A 20,984-nucleotide genomic window follows, 5' to 3' on the forward strand; every position below is an offset into this window, starting at 1 on the left:
ATGGACACAGGACATACAGGATGATGGAGCATCCATATGTTTGTATTTTCCAAGTTTTCTGTGATGAAGTGAATTTAGAAATTTGTCGGCCATAAAAACATACTTTAAAAAAATTTTTTTAATGTTTTTTATTTATTTTTGATACAGAGAGAGACAGAGCATGAAAGGGAGAGGGTCAGAGAGAGAGGGAGATACAGAATCGGAAGCAGGCTCCAGGCTCTGAGCTAGCTGTCAGCACAGAGCCCGACGCGGGGCTCGAACCCACGAACGTGGGATCTGACCTGAGCTGAAGCCAGAGGCTTAACCGACTGAGCCACCCAGACGCCCCAAAACATACTTTTTAAAAAACAAAATCAAATAACCTAAAGTAAATGGAGTCAGATATGAAAAGCCCCTTTCCATCCCTCCTCTCAAACTGCCTTCTGCAGAGTCGCTGTCAACAGCTTGACATGTGTCATTCCTGAATAATTTCTAGGCACACACAGACACACATGAACACTATATATATACAAACAGGATTTTAACCACCTACGTGTAAACAGTGTACATAAGTATTATGGTGGAACTTGTTTTTCATATCGGCATGTCTCTCTCTTTTTTTTTTTTTTTAAAGATTTTAGTTTTTTAAGTAACCTCTAAACCCAACATGGGGCTCAAACTCACAGCTCTGTGATCAACAATTGTACGCTCTACTGGGGCGCCTGGGTGGCTCAGTCAGTTAGTGTTTAACTCCAGCTCAGGTCATGATCTTATGGTCTTTGAGTGTGACCCTCGCGTTGGGTTCTCTGCTGACAGCTCAGAGCCTGGAGCCCGCTTCGGATTCTGTCTCTCTCTCTGCTGCGCCCCCACTCCCACGCTCTGCCTCTCTTTGTCTCTGAAAAATGAATAAACCTTAACAAAAAATTTAACCATTGCACACTCTACTGACTAGGCCATCCAGATGCCCCACATCAGTAGGTCTTAAAAATACTTCCATGCCCATCCTACAAAGTTGCTATTTTATCAGCTGCACAGTATTGCATGGTAAGAATGGGTAGGTACTAATTCAATAATTTCCACATTTATGTACAATTATGTTGTTTCTAATTTCTTATGATTTTAGAAAACGCTTCAGTGCACATTCTTATACCTGACCCTTAAGCCACTTTGCATGAGTATTTCTTTAGGCTGGCTGCTTAGGACCATGGTTGTTAAATCAGAAGCTGGACACAGTTTAATTATTGATATACAACACCGAATTGTCCACTCAAAAAGCTGTATCAACTTACATGTCCTTCAACAGTGAGGGTGCTGGATACACACATTATCTCCTGCAATAGCTATTTACTGGTCTTTCCGTATCTGCCACTTTCAAGGATTGAAAAACAGTTATCTCATTTCAATTTTTGGTTTCTTATGCAGTTGAATATTTAGGCTTATTTTTCTTTACAAAAATATTTTTATATCCTTTGTCCATGTTTGGTCTGGTTTATAGATGCTTTATATTACGGATATTTCACCTTCTGTTATGTTTCACGTAAACATTATTATACCATATATGGTTCATATTACCACGGCAGAATTAGAAGTTCATTCCTGAAAGCACTTTGTGATCAAATCCTGCCCCTCCCCAACACGTAGTAACCACAGATCTATTCTGTTACTATAGTTTTGCCTTTTCAAGAATGTCGAATACATGAAATCATAGAATATGTAACTTTTAGGCTTCTTTCACTTAGCATAGGATTTTGAGATTCACCCAAATTGATACATATGTAATTCCTTCCTTTTTATTAAATGTGTAGATATACTATCATCTGTTTATCATTGATTCACCTATTAGAAGACATTTTGGTGATTATGAATTGAGCTGCTATAAACATTCATGGACGGGTTTTTATGTGCATATGAGTTTTCATCTATTTAGGGGGAACACCCAGGAGTGACTGCTGGGTCATAAGGTCATGTTTAGAGACATGTTTAGGAGTGGCCATAGTATTTTGCATTCCCACCAGCAATCTATGAGAATTCCAATCGCTTTGCATCCTCACTGGTACTTGGTACCATATTTTTAAAAATTTTAGCCATTCTAATAAGCACATAGTGGTCGATCCACTGGTTTGGAAGAGAGATGTGTTAAAGCATCTCTCAAAATTGTAGTTCATTTCTAAAGTTTTCATGCTACACGTTTTGACAGTGTTTTATTTATTTATATTTTATTTATTGAAAATATTTTTAGTGTTATTTATTCTTGAGAAAGAGCATAAGTAGGGGAGGGGAGGGGAGGGGAGGGGAGAGAGAGAGAGGGAGAGAGAGAATGAATCCGAAGCAGGTTCCGGGCTCCCAGCTGTTAGCACAGAGCCCAAGACAGGGCTCAAACCCATGAACCGCAAGATCATGATCTGAGCTGAAGTCAGACTGAGCCAACCAGGTGCCCCTAAAACAGTATTTTAAAAAATCTTTCTGCCTAACTATACCTTCTGTTAGGCAGAAGGAGTTTTTTTCTTTGTCCATTTAATGGTTTTCATCTTGGATTCTATTTAGCCAGAAATCAACAGAGCCACATGCACTTTTGTTAGCACCTACCTGCCTGGTATAGTTTTATCTATTTCTTTATAGTCCATGATAATTTTTTTTAGATATGCTTTTTGTAAATGATGAGTAGTTGGGGTTTTATGTTTTTACTAAAGCCTAAGGAATTTCAGAATTTAACCTACTCAACATTTGTGAGAAAGGCATCTACTCTACTACTAAAAGGCATTACCACCTTTTATTTTCTGTGTAACTTGTTTCTCTTGCCTGACTTTCCTTGGGTTTTTAAATTCCATCCCCCATTCCTGGTAGTTTGGTAGCTATTACTGAGATATATTTGCCTCTCTGGGCACACAGGAAGTTCACCCTTCTCTGCTCTGTTGAACTCGGGCATGGTCATGTGACACTCTCTGGCCAATGAAATTTGAGAAGTGGCACACATTTGGAAGCTTTAAGTCCCTGTCCGTGGTCTGCATTGGCCTCTTTTTCATCAGGTTGCAACCAGCAGTACTGTAAACAGTGACACTTCATCAGCTGGCTCCCAAGTCCAGGGTGAGGTGGAGTTCACTTTTTCCCGTATGCATTAATATTCATTTAGACTTTTTCTGATTATAGGCATCCATGCTTATAACGGGGAATGGCAGGGCACATGGCATCATTAGTTTCTTTAATTGAAAATCTCTCATGGATTCATCATTCAGTTTGCTTTGTAATTCTAAGAGAAAAATTTCTTTTTGTTGCTAAGAAGTCTAATACCAAAATCTGTATTGTCTCATTAATCCCACAAGTATCTGTGTGCTCGTACGATTACTCTGTGCCTGTTTGGAGGGCTCTCACTTTTCTTTCATAATTTTTATCTTTCATCCCTTTGCAGGGGATAAGGGGGAATCTCTCAAAGCTTCTATGTCATGAATTTAAGCTTCAGCTGAACCCATTCCGTGATCTAGCCGAGTGCTTTTTCATAATCATATTTTTAATTTCCAGAAGCGAAAGACTTCTTTTTCCTAGCATCTTACTCTTTATGGATACCGTATCCATACAACTCTCTTTATTTTTAAAAATTTTTTTAAATGTTTTTATTTATTTTTGATACAGAGAGAGACAGAGCATGAGAGAGGGAGGGGCAGAGAGAGAAGGAGACACAGAACTGGAAGCAGGCTCCAGGCTCTGAGCTGGCTGTCAGCACAGAGCCTGACGCAGGGCTCGAACCCACGAATGTGAGATCTGACCTGAGCCGAAGTTGGAGGCTTAGCCGACAAGCCACCCAGACACCCCCATACAACTCTCTTTAGATCATAGTCATATTCTTAAATTTCTTCTGTTTCCTCTAGTAACTACCATCTGAAACAGGCTAATTTGTTTTAATTAGGGATCTCCTTTTATGTTACCGGTTTTCTTCAAATCTGATGATTCCTGGTGTATTTATAGGTGTGGACCTAATGTCACATTCGAAGTGCTTTTCCTAAGCCAAATAATTCCACTTCACTTTCAGTGAACACAAATTCTGATCATAGGTGCCTCTGGTGACGATAAAGGGAGTGGCTGTTCCCACAGCCAGAGAGCGGGTGGGGGTCACCTTCAGTCCCTCCTCGTAGTCACGAGGGTGTCGCCCTCTCCAACCTCAGTGTGCCCTGTGCCAGAACTCCCACTTCAGAGAGCCGCTTTCTTAGCCTCAGCCTGGTGGTAAACGCCCCAGTTAGGGGCTTCAAAGATGCACAGAATGGAAGTTTAGCCGTTCTGCTCTTAATAACTAACTGATCCTTTGATAACCTTTTTATCTTCTAGAAATTCCACATTGTTCATTTTCTGGTTTTCCAACTCTGCTATGAATCTATTTTTGCTTTAATACTTCTCCAATCATCTCAATGAGATTCTGGAAGAGTACAAGAATGTGTTCGGCCAGCTCTGTTAAACGATACGCTGCAGCATGTAGTTTATAATCAGAATCTTAAAAAACTCAAATCGTCAATCCTATCTTGCTGATCCTCTGAAAATCAGGTGTTATAATCTTAGATTAGAGATTATTCTATAAATATCCATTTGAAATTAGACAGATTCCTGGATACAGTACCAGATAGGCATGCAAAAATAATTTTGGGGGGCGCCTGGGTGGCTCAGTCGGTTAAGCCTCCGGCTTCGGCTCAGGTCAGATCTCACGTTCGTGGGTTCAAGCCCTGCGTCAGGCTCTGTGCTGACAGCTAGCTCAGAGCCTGGAGCCTGCTTCCAATTCTGTGTCTCCCTCTCTCTCTGCCCCTCCCCCTCTCATGCTCTGTCTCTCTCTGTATCAAAAATAAAAATAAAACATTAAAAAAAATTAAAAAAAATAATTTTTGGCCAAGAGTAATTATATGGACTTAGGGCAGGATGACAACTCTGTGTGACAGCATCACATCGGACACTGTTATATAAAACTCAAAACGTCCTCTTTGCATAGCTTCATAGGGTCTGGGAATCACTCAGCAGAGTACACAGCAACTTCTCAGTAAAGGAACATGCTTGTAACTTTCTCTAAACCAAATAAAAATACTGTTCTTTTTTAAATAGGATTTCAATTTTTTTTAACATTTTTTATTTATTTTTGAGAGACACAGAGAGAGATCATGAGCAGGGGAGGGGCAGAGAAAGAAGGACACACAGAATCGGAAGCAGGCTCCAGGCTTTGCGCTTTCAGCACAGAGCCCAATGCAGGGCTTGAACCCACAAACCACGAGATCATGACCTGAGCCGAAGTCGGACACTCAACCGACTGAGCCAACCAGGGGCCCCGAAAATACTGGTTTTCAAGGAAGTGACCTTCCTTCAGGACCAGTGTTGGAAGTTTAACACCAAAGCGCTAAAAAGTATTAAACAACAAATCATCCATATTCATAATTATTTTTTTAAGTTTATTTAATTAAAAAAAATTTTTGTTTGTTTTTCTTGACAGAGAGAGCGAGCGAGCGAGTGCATGCGCAGGGTAGGGGCAGAATGAGGAGACACTGAATCTGAAGCAGTCTCCGGGCTCTGAGTTGTCAGCACAGAACCCAACACGGGGCTCGAACCCACAAACCATGAGAGCGTGACCTGAGCTGAAGTCAGATGCCTGACTGAGCCACCCAGGCGCCCCCATATGGAGTCTTAATAAAATCATTTCAAATGATTAAAAAACATTTAAAATATGCAAGAATTTTAAAACTGCAATGTGTATACATGCATGTTTTTTGTTTGTGTTTTTTGAGAGACAGCACGAGCCCCGGAGGGGCAGAGAGAGAGAGAAAGAAAGAGAGAGAGAGAGAGAGAGAGAGAGAGAAAGACAGAGACAGAGAGAATCCCAAGCAGGCTCTGTGCTATCAACATGGAGTTGGATGCGGGGCTCAATCTCACAAACCGTGAGATCATGACCTGAGCTGATGTATGTATGACTTTTAAAAGTCTGTGGTAAAAGAAAACTGAGGCTACAGCATAAATTCACTGACCTACCTCTTCCCAGGGCTCTATTCCCTAAACTTGCCGGAATTTATCTCACTTGAAGAGTACCATTCTTCTGTATTTTGCAGTATGAACGGTATTCCTGTTTTCTTACTATATTTCCACGTGTTCCCAATTCTCCACATCACTTATCTCATCGTTTTCACTGCGTGTATGTAGGCGAGACACCTCCGATTCACTGAGCCCTCAAGGGATCGACATACACCCTCACCTGCGCACATCTTTCTGCCAGTCCTAAGTGCGCGGACGCACCGCATGCTCCCGCCTCCTGGGATCCAAGGTACAGGTGAGCTGCTCACTCCTCAGCACCTTCAGTAGCTCCTTTCTTCGGTTCCTTCCTTTCAACCTACGAACATTTAAGTCACTCTCATTCTAAAAAAATTCTTTTTCACGAGGCGCCTGGGTGGCTCAGTCGGTTAAGCATCCGACTTTGGCTCAGGTCATGATCTCACGGTTGGTGAGTTCGAACCCTGCATTGGGCTCTGTGCTCAACAGCTCGGAGCCTGGAGCCTGTCTTCAGATTCTGTGCCTCCCTCTCTCTCTGCCCCTCCCCTGATCATGCTCTGTCTGCCTTTCTCTCTCTCTCAAAAATAAATAAAAGTCAAAAGAAATTAAAAAAAAAAGACTGTATTGAAAAGAAAATAAAACAGAAATTCAGAATGACCATTAGCCTGCTGCAGCCTCGAGAAATCATATTGTAAAGAAACCTATTTAACTTTATTTAAGCCAGGATTTCCCTTACTTTTGTCCATGGAACCCTTTTTGTAAAGACAGAGGAGGAAATTTTTTATTTTTATGTAAAAATAAAAAAACAATACTCCTCAGAAGAGTGTGGGATCATCTCTAATCTCCATGCTTCTGCAAACTGATGTTCTACTGAATATCCATGATTTAACATCAATATGTCATTTCCATTCTTCAACCCTTTTAAGTTTCTGTTTTAAACATTTTTTTTTCATTTTTGAGAGAGAGAGAGAATAAATGGGAGAGGGGCAAAGATAGAGGGGGACAGAGGATCTGAAGTGGGCTCTGTGCTGAAAGCAGTGAGCCCACTGCGGGGTTCGAACTCATGAACCGTGAGATCATGACTGGAGCCAAAGTCAGACGCTTAACGGACTGAGCCACCCAGGCGGCCCCATTCGTCAACCCTTTTATCAGCTCACTATTTCCCGAGAAGAAAGAACCAGCTCCATGTAACATGGCTTGTAAGGCGACCTTGCTGCCACCGCCTGAGGACATCCCGCTAACTGAAATGTTTATCTGGCGTCCGCCTAACATACCACTCTCATGCTCCTGGTTCTATACTTCTGCCTGTACTGTTCCCTCCACCTTGAGTATCCTTTCCCTCACCTTATTCACCAGATTCCAACTAGTCCTTCAGGACTCAGCTTAGTTATCACCTCTTCAGATGACCTTCCAGGTCTCGCTTCTTCCCCAAACATGGGCTACGTTCCCTAAGCGGTCCCATCACAGAATGCAAAATGCAGTATTAATGCCTCTAGTTGTGTGTCTTCTACTTTCATTCTGTTAGTTAAGGACCAAGACTACATCTCTTTATTGTTTTCTTCCAATAGCACGCGCTCCATGATTCCTGAACTCAGTAGTAGTGTAGCAGTCCTCTGGGTATCAATCAAGCAGAACCTGCTAGAAGAGACCTGACACTGTAGCTTTTCTCTGATCTTACCTCTCAAGTCACAGTTTGGTTGAACTCAGGACTTATCTAGCATGTTTTACCAGGGAGGCATAATTTAGTCCTGAGGCATGCATTCATTTACCTTTACATATTCTGCCTTTATTTATTAAAAAACATTTTTAATGTTTATTTTTGAGAGCAAGAAAGAGCAGGACTAGGGGGAGGGGCAGAGAGAGAGGGAGACACAGAATCAGAAGCAGGCTCCAGGCTCTGAGCTGTCAGCACAGAGCCCAACATGGGGCTCAAACTCATAGACTGCAAGATCATGACCTGAGTTGGACGCTTAACCAACTGAGCCACCCAGGAGTCCCGCATATTCTGCCTTTAAAATCCCAACCCAGATGGGGGAGGGATGGGTATACTTTCTGACAGTCCTGCTCTGCACTCCAGTGCTCACTGGCTTTTCTCTCCACGGCCTTCTCAAGCCCCTCCTCTCTTAACAAAGTAACAGGACAACAAAGAGATTAAGAGCACACGTTCTGGTTCAAACCCCATCTCAAACATTTACTTAAAGCTCTGTAATTTTGGGCAATTCACATTATCTGAATCCTTATCCATAAAATGGGGCCCTACCTTATTTTTATATGACTGCTGTAATCTATAAATATGGTTAAGTATCTTGGTCAGTATTTGTTGCCTTGGTTATTATGATTTAGGATACACCAATGACTGCTGGCCAAGCGATTTATAGTATTTCCACATTTAACCAAATGTTAAAACTATCCCACTTAATACTTCATTCCTCTCTAGTGCTATTACCCTGCTTATTTTTTTTCTCCTCCCATGGGATATTAGTTCTGCAAAGGTACAGGTTTTGTTTTGTTCACTGCTTAAAGCAAGGGTGCCCAGAATGGTATAGCACTTGTTAGGCCCTGAGGACATACCTACTGAATGAACGGTGTAGTGTCAAAAAGAAAACATACACCTGAAGTTTCATTACAATAAAAAAGACTAGATAAACCTTTCTCTAATGGCTTCCAGTATCACATTTTAAGACACCATATGCACAATGAAAATATAAGGACTTTATTAAAATTTGGAGGCAAAAACATAATTTCAAAAGATTTAGACCTATGTCAGGCGTGATACAGAATGGATGCTTTCTTGAATTTCAAAGTCAGATCCAAGAGTATCACTTTCAGAGTGTTCTAACAGATTGAGTTTACTTTTAGTTCTCTTCGATGAAAGAGTCACTATTTTACTTTCTTTCTTGTCAGAAATGGGGTTTTTCAAAGACTCGCTTTTAATTGGTTCATGAACCAAAGAACCATTTTGCCCGATTCCGTTACTTTTCCAATTTATAGGGGAGTCAGAGCAGGAACGCAGGTCGTTTCTGGACTGTTTCTTAGCAGAGTGTTTTTTGGTATATTCACCTGGTTTGGTCAACTTCTCTGAAGAAGATTTGCTATTTCTAGATAATTCGTCATCTTTTCTTTGGCTGCCAATTCCAGATATCACATCAGCTGATGGAGAACATGTTCTAGCAATGAATTCTTTGAAAGACTCCTGCTGCTGCTTACTGACCGGGGCTCCCAGGTTGTCTCTGGAAGTTTCTAAGGGCTCTTGCGTACAGACGGGGCCATGGAAGGAGTCGAGAGGCAAAGGAATTCTAGCATCGCTTGTAATTTTCTGAAACTGGAGGGAAAACAAAAGAAAACAAAAATTCAGTGATGAAAAAGCCAACCATTAAAAAGTAGAGTCTGGTCTTATTATTAAGACAGTCAGTTGATTGATCAGACAATTTTAGATCCGTTTTTTTTCTAACTGTATCTTGCCAGGTGATTCCCAACTTAACTCAGCTATATCCAAGGCAACGTCTACTACATTTTCAGGCTTTACAGTTTGTGGTAATTATTACCTACTTCCCTTTGCCCCATTAAAAATAGTAAAGCTAGAGGGGTCCCTGGGTGGCAGTGTTGGTTAAGCGTCCGACTTCAGCTCAGGTCATGATCTTGCAGTTTGTGCGTTCGAGCCCTGTGTTGGGCTCTGTGCTGACAGCTCAGAGCCTGGAGCCTGCTTCGGGTTCTGTGTCTCCCTCTCTCTCACTGCCCCTCCCCTGCTCATGCTTTGTCTCTGTCTCAAAAATAAATAAACACTAACAAAAATAATAAAGCTTTATTCCCTAAGAAAATTAATTTCTTCTCTACCCTCCTGGAACATATGAGCAGTATTGAACCTGTGGCGAGACTGTGTTCTCAGCTGTCGGTTCCTAAGACTGTCTGAGGCTGGCCGAGATGGGAGCTGGAGGGGAGGGGAGGGAAGGCCGGAGGAGAAGCAGACAGGCCTTCCCTCATGTTCCCATAACCGGGAGGTTAACCGTAAGACCTTGTCTATTAGTTACGTCTGGATTACTTATTTAAAAAAATTATCTGTATCAGAACTTGTACCTTCATTAGTGTTCCTTCACTGTAAGCTGACTGCATACAAATAGAAACCTAGATGAAATACGAATAGAATAGACATTTACACAATTTAAAATTTGGAATATCTTCTCTAATGTTTCGTTTCTATCTTCACTGAGGATAGTTTGCTTTACATCAGACATTTTCCAAAGGCGTCCCCATTTTCTCAGTTACAACTATACAATATTATGAAACGGGTACAAACTTACTAATTTCAGATTGGGAAAGGACCCCAAAGAGGCTCCCAAGCATGTGGATTATTAGAGACAGATCGGCCTCATTTTCTCTCTGACTGTAATTTGCTTTTGCTCATCACTCTTAGGATCATTAAGTTCTGTTCCGTCCACTCACTTGGATGTTCTGCACGTGTCCTAGGGAGTTCTGCTTTGATTCTGGTTTTTCTTCTTCGGGCGCTTTCTTTTCTTCTCTAGGAGGACTAGTCATCGTAGAATTCATCTGGGGATGACCGAGCAAATGAAAATCTGACTGATCTATACCAGCCATTGTGGCAAGCTGACCAAGCCTGGACAAGAGGAGGAAAGGAGAAAAAAAGCAAAGATTGTTATAATTGCGTATGAGCAGGTTAGATCTCCCTATACCTAACGATCTTGAAATACTTCTGAAAAAAAATTTTTTGGGGCGCCCAGGTGGCTCAATCAGTTAAGCGCCCCACTTCGACTCAGGCCATGATCTTGTAGTTCGTGACTTCGAGCCCCTCATTGGGTTCTGTCCTGACAGCTGAGAGCCTGGAGCTTGCTTTAGATTCTGTGTTTCCCTCTTTTTCTGCCCCTCCCTGCTCATGCTCTGTGTCTCTCTCCTTCAAAAATAAACGTTATAAAATTTTATCAATGTTTATTTATTTCTGAGGGAGAGAGTTGCAAGCTGGGGAGACGCAGAGAGAGAAAGCGAGGCAGAGGATCTGAAGAGGCTCAAACTTACCAACTGGGAGATCATGACCTGAGCTGAAGTCACACACTTAACCGACTGAGCCACCCAGGCGCCCCACTCATGAAATCCTTCTAAAGTCTTAAAAGCCAACATCCTACTCCAGAAACAAGCCCTTGTTCTCTCCCAAATTCTCAGCCCTTCCAGATCGTGCTCTAGGACCAGATCAGATCATGCGGTCCTTGAAGCACTGCTTCCCCCCATGGCGTCCGGCCCACCACCTGACTTACCAGTGCACGCACCCAGTGCATCCACCGCCCCTCCCCTCATCCCCACTTCTTTACCACCTTTCCTCCTGTCCCAAAAAACGTGTTTGCCCCCTCCATCCCGACACCAACCCCTCCACCTACAAAACATCACTGCATCAATTTCAATCTCCTATTCTCTCTTTCAACAACTTCTTGTAGCAAAATCGTTCCCGGTTGAAAACAAACGATCTATCTCTGCCCTGCAGACTGATGAAAATTTTAATATGTAGGACAAAAACTGCTTTATTTTTTATTTAAATTAGAAAAAAAATTTTTAACATTTATTTTTGATAGAGACTGAGCATGAGCAGGGAGGGGGCAGAGAGAGAGGAAGACACAGAATCTGAAGCAGGCTCCAGGCTGAGCTGTCAGCACAGAGCCCGATGCGGGGCTCAAACCCACAAACTGTGAGATCATGACCTGAGCCGAAGCTAGATGCTTACTCAACTGAGCCACCCAGGCACCCCCCAAAATTGCTTTAATTCAGACTTATTTTACAAGGAAAATGGATAACAAGGAGGGAAGTTCCTATGCATTCTGGAATATTTTCAAGTAAAATTACCTTCCATTTACTCTTTACCAAAAACTATACCTACAAATTAATTTATTTATAGGTTATTCCTTTATAAAGGCCTCTCTCCTCTACCAAAGCAGGTGTCCCACTTTGTGTTTCTTTTAAAATTTAAGTCCTGAGTAAAAAATAAAAACCCTCTATCTTACATAATAGTTACACCCTAAGTAAAATGATGGAAGCAACGGCAATCGCCCACGTTCCGCAGCAAACCATCATTACTATCGCAAAGAGAAGAATGCGCGCGAGAGCAATGAACTAACCCAGCATCTTTAAGGAGATCCAAGAAGGCATGGAACTTCTGGAAGGAGTTCTCAATGCTGCGCAAAACCCCTTCATCATCCAGCATCACGCTTGTCACCGTCTGCGCGTGAAGGGCTTCAGACAAAGAGTAATTGATATTTCTCAACCGGGCGTTTTCACGTTCCAGCTGTAAAAGAAGACTGAAAACGTCGGACCCGATTTTCTCGCACTGCCATCAAAAGACAATGGTTAAACATTTCAAACGTAATTAATTTGTAATTAACCTAACTTTCCACCAGTAAAGACAGAGACCGTATCCAGACAATAATCAAAATCCAGAGACATCCGACAAAGTTTCCTATGTAACACTCAGATGGTATATAAAGAAAGTTCTGTTTTATTGATGATCTTTGGAAAACTCACTTTCTTAACTGGTTGTATTCATAACAGAGCCTCATTTTACCTTAGAAAATTAGCTGCTTATGGCTCCCTTTAAATTAGAAAGTGAAATACACTCTGACTTGAGCAAAGCATAACCCAGCTTGGCTGCACAGTCCGGATTAACTTTACTGGACAAAATATTAAATGCCTAAGTTTAAAAGTCCCAAATAATACCCAGCTTACTAACTGTACGATGGCCAATACTCTCCTTGGCTTCTTGAAGATATTTCCTCCCTTGGACTTCCCAGCCCCTCAATCTCTACTCATCTAAAACCATATACACCTAACTCTAGTATTTCTCAGGCCCTTTTGTTCATGATGCACCTTTTACCTTAACAGATGTTCAACATTTACTGAAGGAGTGAATGGCCATCAATCCAATGTATACACTTGCAAAAATTCTCCCTAAACTCACCTTATGATAATCAAATATATTTATATACAACTTTTTAGCTCATGTCCTGCTTCTGTGAACATTCGCCTAATGTAATTCTCAGAATATATATTTTTATCTTTCATTGCATTCTTAGCAGTTTTCCAATGTTTTATTTATTTATTTAAAGTATTCACTTTTCTAATTCACTGATAAAATGTCATGTCTTTTATGTTACTGTAAATACAGTATATGCAAAAGTGCTCTCTTTAATTGAAGCATCATGAACAGAAAATACGATAAAAGTCATATAAAAGTACACACACACCAAAAAAAAAAAACCCTAAGGGGGCGCCTGGGTGGCTCAGTTGGTTAAGCGTCCAACTTTGGCTCAGGTCGTGATCTCATGGTCCATGGCTTCGACCCCCATGTTGGGCTCTGTGCTGACAGCTCAGAGCCTGGAGCCTGCTTCCAATTCTGTGCCTCCCGGTCTCTCTCTCTGCCCTTCCCCTGCTCACTCTCTGTCTCTCTCTCAAAATAAAATAAAGACATTAAAAAAAAATTTTTTTTAATCCTAAGATTTTTACATTACAAAAACATGCTTTCTGGAATACCAATCGTATGACCCCTAAATATAAGTAAATACAAAGATTCATACACTAGTTACAGTTTTAAAAACTGTACAGTTAAAAACTGCACAAGCATGGCTTCCAATCAAATCAAAATAAAACCAAACACTCTCAAAAGTATAAGAAAAAACTTGTTTACCTCACTGACTCGTTTATCAGCCTTCAGTCTTATTACTCTTTCCTCCTTTAACTGCTTTAGGCACCCCTCCAGTTTTTCCTAGTGAGAAGAAGTAGAGTAAGAATTACAAACAATTCAGAGTACGAGATCCAAAAGCCTTTCCAGCCATAGATCTCACCAAGAATTGAGGCGCTGAGCCAGACGTGAACTCAAGACTTAAGGATTATAGTCTATTACTTATGATATCATACCATGCTAATCAAATTAATTACCAAAATATATCAAATTAGGATATTAAAATTTTACTTGAGGGCTGCCTCAAGGGCGGCTGGGTGGCTCAGTTGGTTAAGTTCCAACACTTGATTTCGCTCAGGTCATGGCCCCATGGCTCATGAGATGGAGCCCCACGCCAGGCTCTGTGCCGACAGCAAATAGTGAGTGCCTGCCTGGGACTCACTCGTTCTCTCACTCACTCGCTCGCTCTCTGTCTCTCAAAATAATAAACACTAAAAAAAGTTTTAGTTGAATCCCACGCTTTCCAAAATGAATTTGTGGCAGCTCACCATGAAAGGTATATGTCTAATATATAGTAATCAGACATTTATCTTACTTTTTTAAAATTAAGGCGAAGATAGGAAAATTCTACTTTTATTTATGGGTCCCTTTATAAGAGGAAACCTTAGGAACATGGTTAACCAACTGAATGATTAAGCTGCAGATTCAAATGCATTTTTAAAAAGGTAAACACTTTAGGGGCACCTGGGTGGCCAGTCGGTTAAGAGTGTGACTTTGGTCCAGGCATGATCTCAGTTCTGAGTGTGAGCCCCACGTCGGGCTCTGCGCTGACAGCACGGAGCCTGGAGCCTGCTTCGGATTCAGCCTCCCTCTCTCTCTGCCCCTCCCCCACTGGCCCTGTCTCTCTCTCAAAAATAAATAAACCTTAAAAAAGTTTAAAAAGTGAAAAGTAAACACTCTGAAAACCCGGAGGCAGAGACAAGGGATGTAGAACACGCACGCCCACATCACTAATTCAGCTGTAGAGCCAAGTTTTGAACTGAGGAGGTTGGGTGCCATGCCTGCTCACAGAGGTGGTGGCCTTCCCTGTCACTAACGTCAATAAAAAAGAAGACACGTGGCAAACTCCCTTCCGGTTTCCAGGTCCTTGCGGCGGAGGACACGACTTGTGGTTGGCAGATTTCTATGCCTCTCAGAGTCCTACCCGCTGAACTACACAATCCTCTCAGTTACTCAATCAAATGGTAATCTAGGTGCTGCAGCAAAGGCATTTTGCAAATGTAATGAAGGTTTCTCAAATCAGTTGATCTTTAATTGATTTTAAGAGAATACTTTTGGTGGGTGTGACCTAATGGGGTGGCGCGTTAAAAGTGACTGGGGTCTGGATGTCTGACTGACACCCTGATTTCAGCTTTATTTATTTATTTATCTTAAATATTTATTTGTTCTTTTGGAGGGGGGAGGGGCAGAGAGAGACGCAAACAGAGGACTGACATGGGCTCTGTGCTGACAGCAGACAGCCCGATGCGGGGCTTGAACCCAGGAACTGTGATATCATCACCTGAGCCGCAATCGAGAGTTGGATGCTCGACCGACGGAGCCACCCGGGCGCCTGTGAGACAGAAGCGGAGCTGAGATTGCGTACGCGCAGAGATGGCTTCTATTGCCTTCAATAAATTTTTCGTTATTTAAAAAGTTTGCTCAGTGGACATATATTTTTATACTCAGAACATATGTTTGAAAAATAAAAAAAATAGCCTACTAACTTCAAATTCTTTAATGGGGACAAGGGAAAAAACACTGCAGAATTCCTCTACTTATATAATGGCTTTAATATTGAAAACTTACTTCCCAGGAATTCTAAACAAATAAGCCAACAAGAAACTAGGACCACCATCAGAGATAGACTGAAACGCTGCCTTCTCAGCGAGCTCTAAATATAGAGTCCGTCATGTCATTACACGAGACAGTTTCGCCCCCTAGTGGAGGGAACTAGAACATAATGTTAAATTTTCATGAAAAAGTACACCTTCCTCTTAGAAAATAATTCATGCTCCTTAAAAAAATATGGAACCAAAAAATTTAGAAAATAAAGTTGCTTGACATTCTGTTACTTAAATAAGACTAATCACCAGGTTTTGGAGAAATGTTCCTTCTTGTCATCTGCTTTCCTTCCCTTTCTATTCACTGGCTAGTCTGATTTTTTTCTGGAACAAAGCTCCCATCATACCGTATTAATAATTTTATGTTCAACTTTTTTCCCATTTACCATTGGATCAATCATTTTTATGTAATCAGGGGACTCATAACCTTGCTTGTTTTCAATGGTCTACAGAATATTCCACTGAGCTTCTCGGTTCATGCAGTCATTCCTTTACAACATTTAAATTCTTTCCAACTTTTCAATATTATAAAACAAACTACCTATTTCTATGCATGAAGCCTTTTCCTCATATGTAAGAATAATTTTCTGTCAATAAGTCCACAAAAATGAGTTTGAGATCAAAGCAAATGAACATTTTTAAGGTTCTGCTATACTGATCTCCAAACTGCTTTCCAAAAGGTTCCTAACGTTTCAGACTGCTTTCAGGATTGTGGCACCTGGTTTACTAACTTCTACTGGAACTGGTGGCTTGCTTCCTCACTTTAAAGTGCAAGAAATTTAGGGGCAGGGGTGTTTTATCCCCGCACACGTGCCTAGCACTACGCACACAATAAGAAACTGCTGAGTAAGGAAAACCCGTGCCACTACAAGATCTATGTGTGTGAAAGAATGTTTTTCTCTAAACTTGCCATTTTCCTGCAATACGCATTGCTTTGCTTATAATTAGTAATTAAATTTCTCTTTTCGATTACTAGGTGGCTCAGTTGGTTAGGCATCCAGCTTTTGATTGTGGCTCAGGTCATGATCTCATGGTCATGAGATTGAGCCCTGAATTGGGCTCCAACCTGGGCCTGGAGCCTGCTTGGGATTCTCTTTCTCTGTCTCTCTTTGCCCCTTCCCTGCTAAGTCCACATGTGCTCTCTCTAAAGACAAAAAGCAAAAAACAAAACCATTCAGAATTTCTGAGGCTAAAACCTGACCCTACCCCTTGGCTTTATAAGGTTGGACAAGTTTAGTAACTCTAAGTCTCTATCTCCTCATCTATAAAATGAAGACGGGTTCCCACATCACAGAAGGAGTTAACACACACATAATGCTAAGGAACACACGCGAGTGCAAAGAGACTGAAGGACTTAAAATCAGGTAGTCTCTTGCACTCACGCATCCAGCCCCCTAAAGGCAACTCTTATTTTGTTTTGTTTTAAAGTATCTTTATTTGAGAGAGACAGCAAGCACAGGAATGGGGATGGGGCAGAAAGAGAGGGAGAAAGAGAATCCCAAGCAGGCTCTGCGTGGATGTGGAGCTTGGACCCACAAACCGTGAGATCATGACCTGAGCCGAAATCAAGAGTTGGATGCTTAACCGACTGACCCACCCAGGCGCCCCAGGCAACCCTTCTTTAAGCGCGTTTTAATTCTTTTTTAAGTAATCCCTACACCTAATGTGGGGCTCGAACTCACAAGCCTGAGGTGAAGGGTTACATGCTCCACTGACTGAGCCAGCCAGACGCCCCTGTAGGCACTTTTTAACTGTAAAACATGGTACGCGTCCCACAAAGCGCACAGAACAAAACTGTCAGTGTCACAAATCAACGAGACCGCCTGTTTACGTGACCTGCGCTCAAGCCTGCGGATACAGCTTGTCAGCATCTCAGAATTCCCTACCTCCTTTGGCCGAAACAAGCACCTTCCCTCCTCCTGGAGTTACAGACCCGTCATCCCTTACATGCACGCACCCCTAAAATACACCGGTTGTGCCGTCCCCTGACGTCACATGAAGAGAACCACAGTGTAGACAGTCCTCCAGCCAACACGGTTTTTAAAAAGCCATCCACATTATTGCCGGGGGCTCTGGCTCATTAAATGTTATTGCTTTACGAATACACATAATTTATTTTTTTAATGTTTATTTATTTTGAGTGTGCGCGCTGGTGTGTGAGCACGCAAATGCAGGAGGGGCAGAGAGAGAGAGGGGGGGAGAGAGAGTCCCAAGCAGGCTTCACACTACCAGTGCAGAGCCTGATGTGGGGCTCAGGTTCTGGAACCGTGAGGTCACAACCGCTTACCAAGGCGTCCCACACATAATTTAATTTTTAACTTTTTTTTTTATGTTTATTATTGAGACAGAGAAACAGAGCATGGGTGGGGGAGGGGCAGACAGAGGGGGAGACCCAGAATCTGAAACAGGCTCCAGGCTCTGAGCTGTTAGCACAGACCCTGTCTCGGGGCTCAAACCCACGGACTGTGAGATCACAACCTAAGCTGGAGTCGGACGCTTAACCAACCGAGCCACCCAGGCGTCCCTGATTTTTAACTCTTAAGGGACATTTGGGTTGTTTTCACTTGGTGCTAATGCCAGTAACACGCATGCGTCCTGCTGTACCCATTACTGTAGTACAGGTACCGGACCGAGTGGGCGGGGGAGAAGAAATCTCCTTGGGTTGGGGGTATTCATACATGTTAGTTGACAGAACGCTCCGTGCTTTCAAAGGCAGCAGTGTCCGCTCACACACCCGTATACATGTGTGTAGGCTGTGAGATTCCTATTATGCTGCAGGGCCAGGATTTCCATTATTACCAGACTTTTCTCTGTTAATGTGATTGGAGGGCATTTCATATTGGCTTTAGTTCATTTTTTCTCTGATTTCTAACGAGATTGGCACTTTCCCATGCTTATTAGCTGTTTCAGTTGCCTTCTTAAATAAGGTTTTAACCATTCTGATTTTTAATTCTTTTTCCATTTCCAAGTAACACACTTACGTGACTATGCCATGAAATTTTAGCCATTACTAACTTCCTACTTTACAAAACAAGAGCTTGGATCATTTACACTCTTTCCTGTGTCCACTCCTTTCAGTGAAGGCATGTCACCATGAGTTTTCCCACTGCTCATGACCTCTTGGACTTGCAGTAAAATACTTAAAAATCTGAATTGTTGATCAACTGTAAACTCAACGCCCCACTTTGCGAAATGAGGACACTCATGCCTTTTCCCCTTCTGTCCATCCCCGGTTTTCCTCCCAAACTTAGTTTTCATGTTGTCAGAGTTGAATTTACATTCTGTTCTACATTTTCTGCTGAAGGACACTACGTGAAATAGTCCCTGGTCCTCCTAGGTGTCTCTTTTTACTTTTTTTCTCCTGTCATGCGTGCTGCACCATGGCCATTTTCTATTTAGAAACAGGAGAAGGTGGCTCAGGCATTAAGCATCTGACTTCGGCTCATGCTCTCATGGTTTGTGAGCTCAAGCCCCTCTCTCGGTGAGTCCCACTTCTCTCTCTCTGCCTCTCGTGGGATTCTCTCTATCTCCCTGTGGCCTTTGCTCACTTGTACCTTCTCTCCCTCTCTCAAAAAAAAAAAAAAAACCCAAAATAAACCAAAAACAAAAAGACAAACAAAAAACAAACCAAGAGAAAAAAGCTTCCTGGAAACTCCTGATTGACTGGCTTCTCATATGTGTGAAGAGGAAAAACTACCTAGTACGTGCTCTAGTTCTCACAGTTCTTTTTTTTTAATTTTTTAAAAAAATTTATTTCTTTTTGAGAGACAGAGAGAGACAGCGTGAGCAGGGGAGGGTCAGAGAGAGAGGGAGACACAGAATCTGAAGCAAGCTCCAGGCTCTGAGGATCAGCACAGAGCCCGATGCAGGGCTCGAACCCATGAACTGTGAGACCATGACCTAAGCCGAAGCCGGAAGCTTAACTGACTGAGCCACCCAGGCGCCCCCCGAAGTTCTTTTTACAGTAAAATAACCTCATTTTAGGAGAATGAAGGTGGAAATGAGAGTTCTCTCTCCCGATCATGAACTTTCCACATGCTCTTCTGGTCTCAGTCACATTTCTAACCCCCCCTCTCTCCCACATGCACACGTGGGGCTGGGGCTATCTCTGCCTGGGGTGCACGTTCCCCTCAGCTGCACCTGTCTCTGTGCGTATTCTAGGCTGTGGGTTTCCTGTTTCTGGCTTCATGCTCTTGTACTTGTCTTCTGTCTTTGCAAAATAGGTTGAAATCTCTTCTCTTACCTGTGGTCGGTTGATAAGGTCATAAGACTTTCAATACCATCATTTTTTTAAAACTTAAAAAATTTCTTTTATGTCTATTCATTTTTTTGAGTCAGAGAGATAGAGACAGTGTCATTGGGGGAGGAGCAGAGAAAGAAGGAGACACAAAATCTGAAGCAGGCTCCAGGCTCTGAGCTGTCAGCACAGAGTCTGATGAGGGACTTGAACTCAAAACTGTGAGATCATAACCTGAGCTGAAGTCAGTTGCTGAAGTCAGTTGCTGAAGTGACTGAGCCACCCAGGAGCCCCTTTTTAAAACTTTTTAATGTTTATTTATTTTTGAGAGAGAGAGAGAGAGAGATCATGAGTGGGAAAGGGGCAGAGAGAGACACACACGGAATCCGAAGCAGGCTCCAGGTTCTGAGCAGTCAGCACAGAGCCCAAGGTGGTGCTTGAACTCACAAACTGTGAGATCATAACCTGGGCCCAAGTCAATTGCTTAACTGACTGAGTCACCCAGGCGCCTCCCATAATTTTTGTGACTTGTCAAAATGGAGAAGAGCGAAAGGGTCCTCATCACACCTTGAATCAGCTGTTCCCTAACCACATACAGTTCCTAACCTTCTTGGTCTCCCCCAGTGCCTAGGGCCCCTTCTGCAAGTACAGCCTCCCTAATCTCTCGGTGCAGGAAATGAACCCACATCTAAAATGGCCATGAAGGCAAATTAGATACTCCCGGGTCTTGCTGTCACTCTGCAACTTAGTAAGAAAGTACTTAAGGGGTGCCTGGGTGGCTCAGTCGGTTAAAGCCTCCGACTTCAGCTCAGGTCAGATCTCACGTTCATGGGTTCAAGCCCCACGACAGGCTCTGTGCTGAGAGCTCAGAGCCTGGAGCCTGCTTCGGATTCTGTGTCTCCCTCTCTCTTTGACCCTCCCCCTCTCATGCTCTGTCTCTCTCTGTATCAAAAATAAATAAAACATTAAAAAAAAGAATTAAACAGTTCCTATAAAAAAAAAAAAAGAAAAAAAAGTACTTAAGTGCTACAAATGGCTCATTTGTAAGATTAAAGGGGTAAATTTTTTTAAGTTTATTTGAGAGAGATTCTGTGCATGCACGCACATATGGGTGTGCACGTGCGTGGGGGAGGGGCGGGGAAGAGGAATCTCAAGCAGGCTCCGCCCTGTCAGCACAGAGCCTGATGGGGGAACCTGATCTCGCAAA

General features: G+C 42.4%; 1 protein-coding gene across 1 annotated transcript in view; it reads right to left on the reverse strand.

Moving 5' to 3' along the window:
* Window positions 1–8,677: 8,677 nt before the first annotated feature.
* The window catches only part of CEP78 (centrosomal protein 78), a 28,368-nt gene continuing 16,061 nt past the window's right edge, over window positions 8,678–20,984 (reverse strand). The window contains exons 10-14 of the mRNA XM_029919677.1: window positions 13,664–13,741; window positions 12,102–12,268; window positions 10,426–10,597; window positions 10,060–10,107; window positions 8,678–9,307 (exon numbers count right to left, since the gene is read on the reverse strand). Of these exons, the coding sequence (XP_029775537.1) occupies window positions 8,744–9,307; window positions 10,060–10,107; window positions 10,426–10,597; window positions 12,102–12,268; window positions 13,664–13,741 (1,029 nt within the window). The 3' untranslated portion in view covers window positions 8,678–8,743. The remainder of the gene's footprint in view (window positions 9,308–10,059; window positions 10,108–10,425; window positions 10,598–12,101; window positions 12,269–13,663; window positions 13,742–20,984) is intronic.

The sequence above is a fragment of the Suricata suricatta genome, chromosome 13 (genome assembly GCF_006229205.1).
Source record: "Suricata suricatta isolate VVHF042 chromosome 13, meerkat_22Aug2017_6uvM2_HiC, whole genome shotgun sequence".
Taxonomy (NCBI): Eukaryota; Metazoa; Chordata; class Mammalia; order Carnivora; family Herpestidae; genus Suricata; species Suricata suricatta.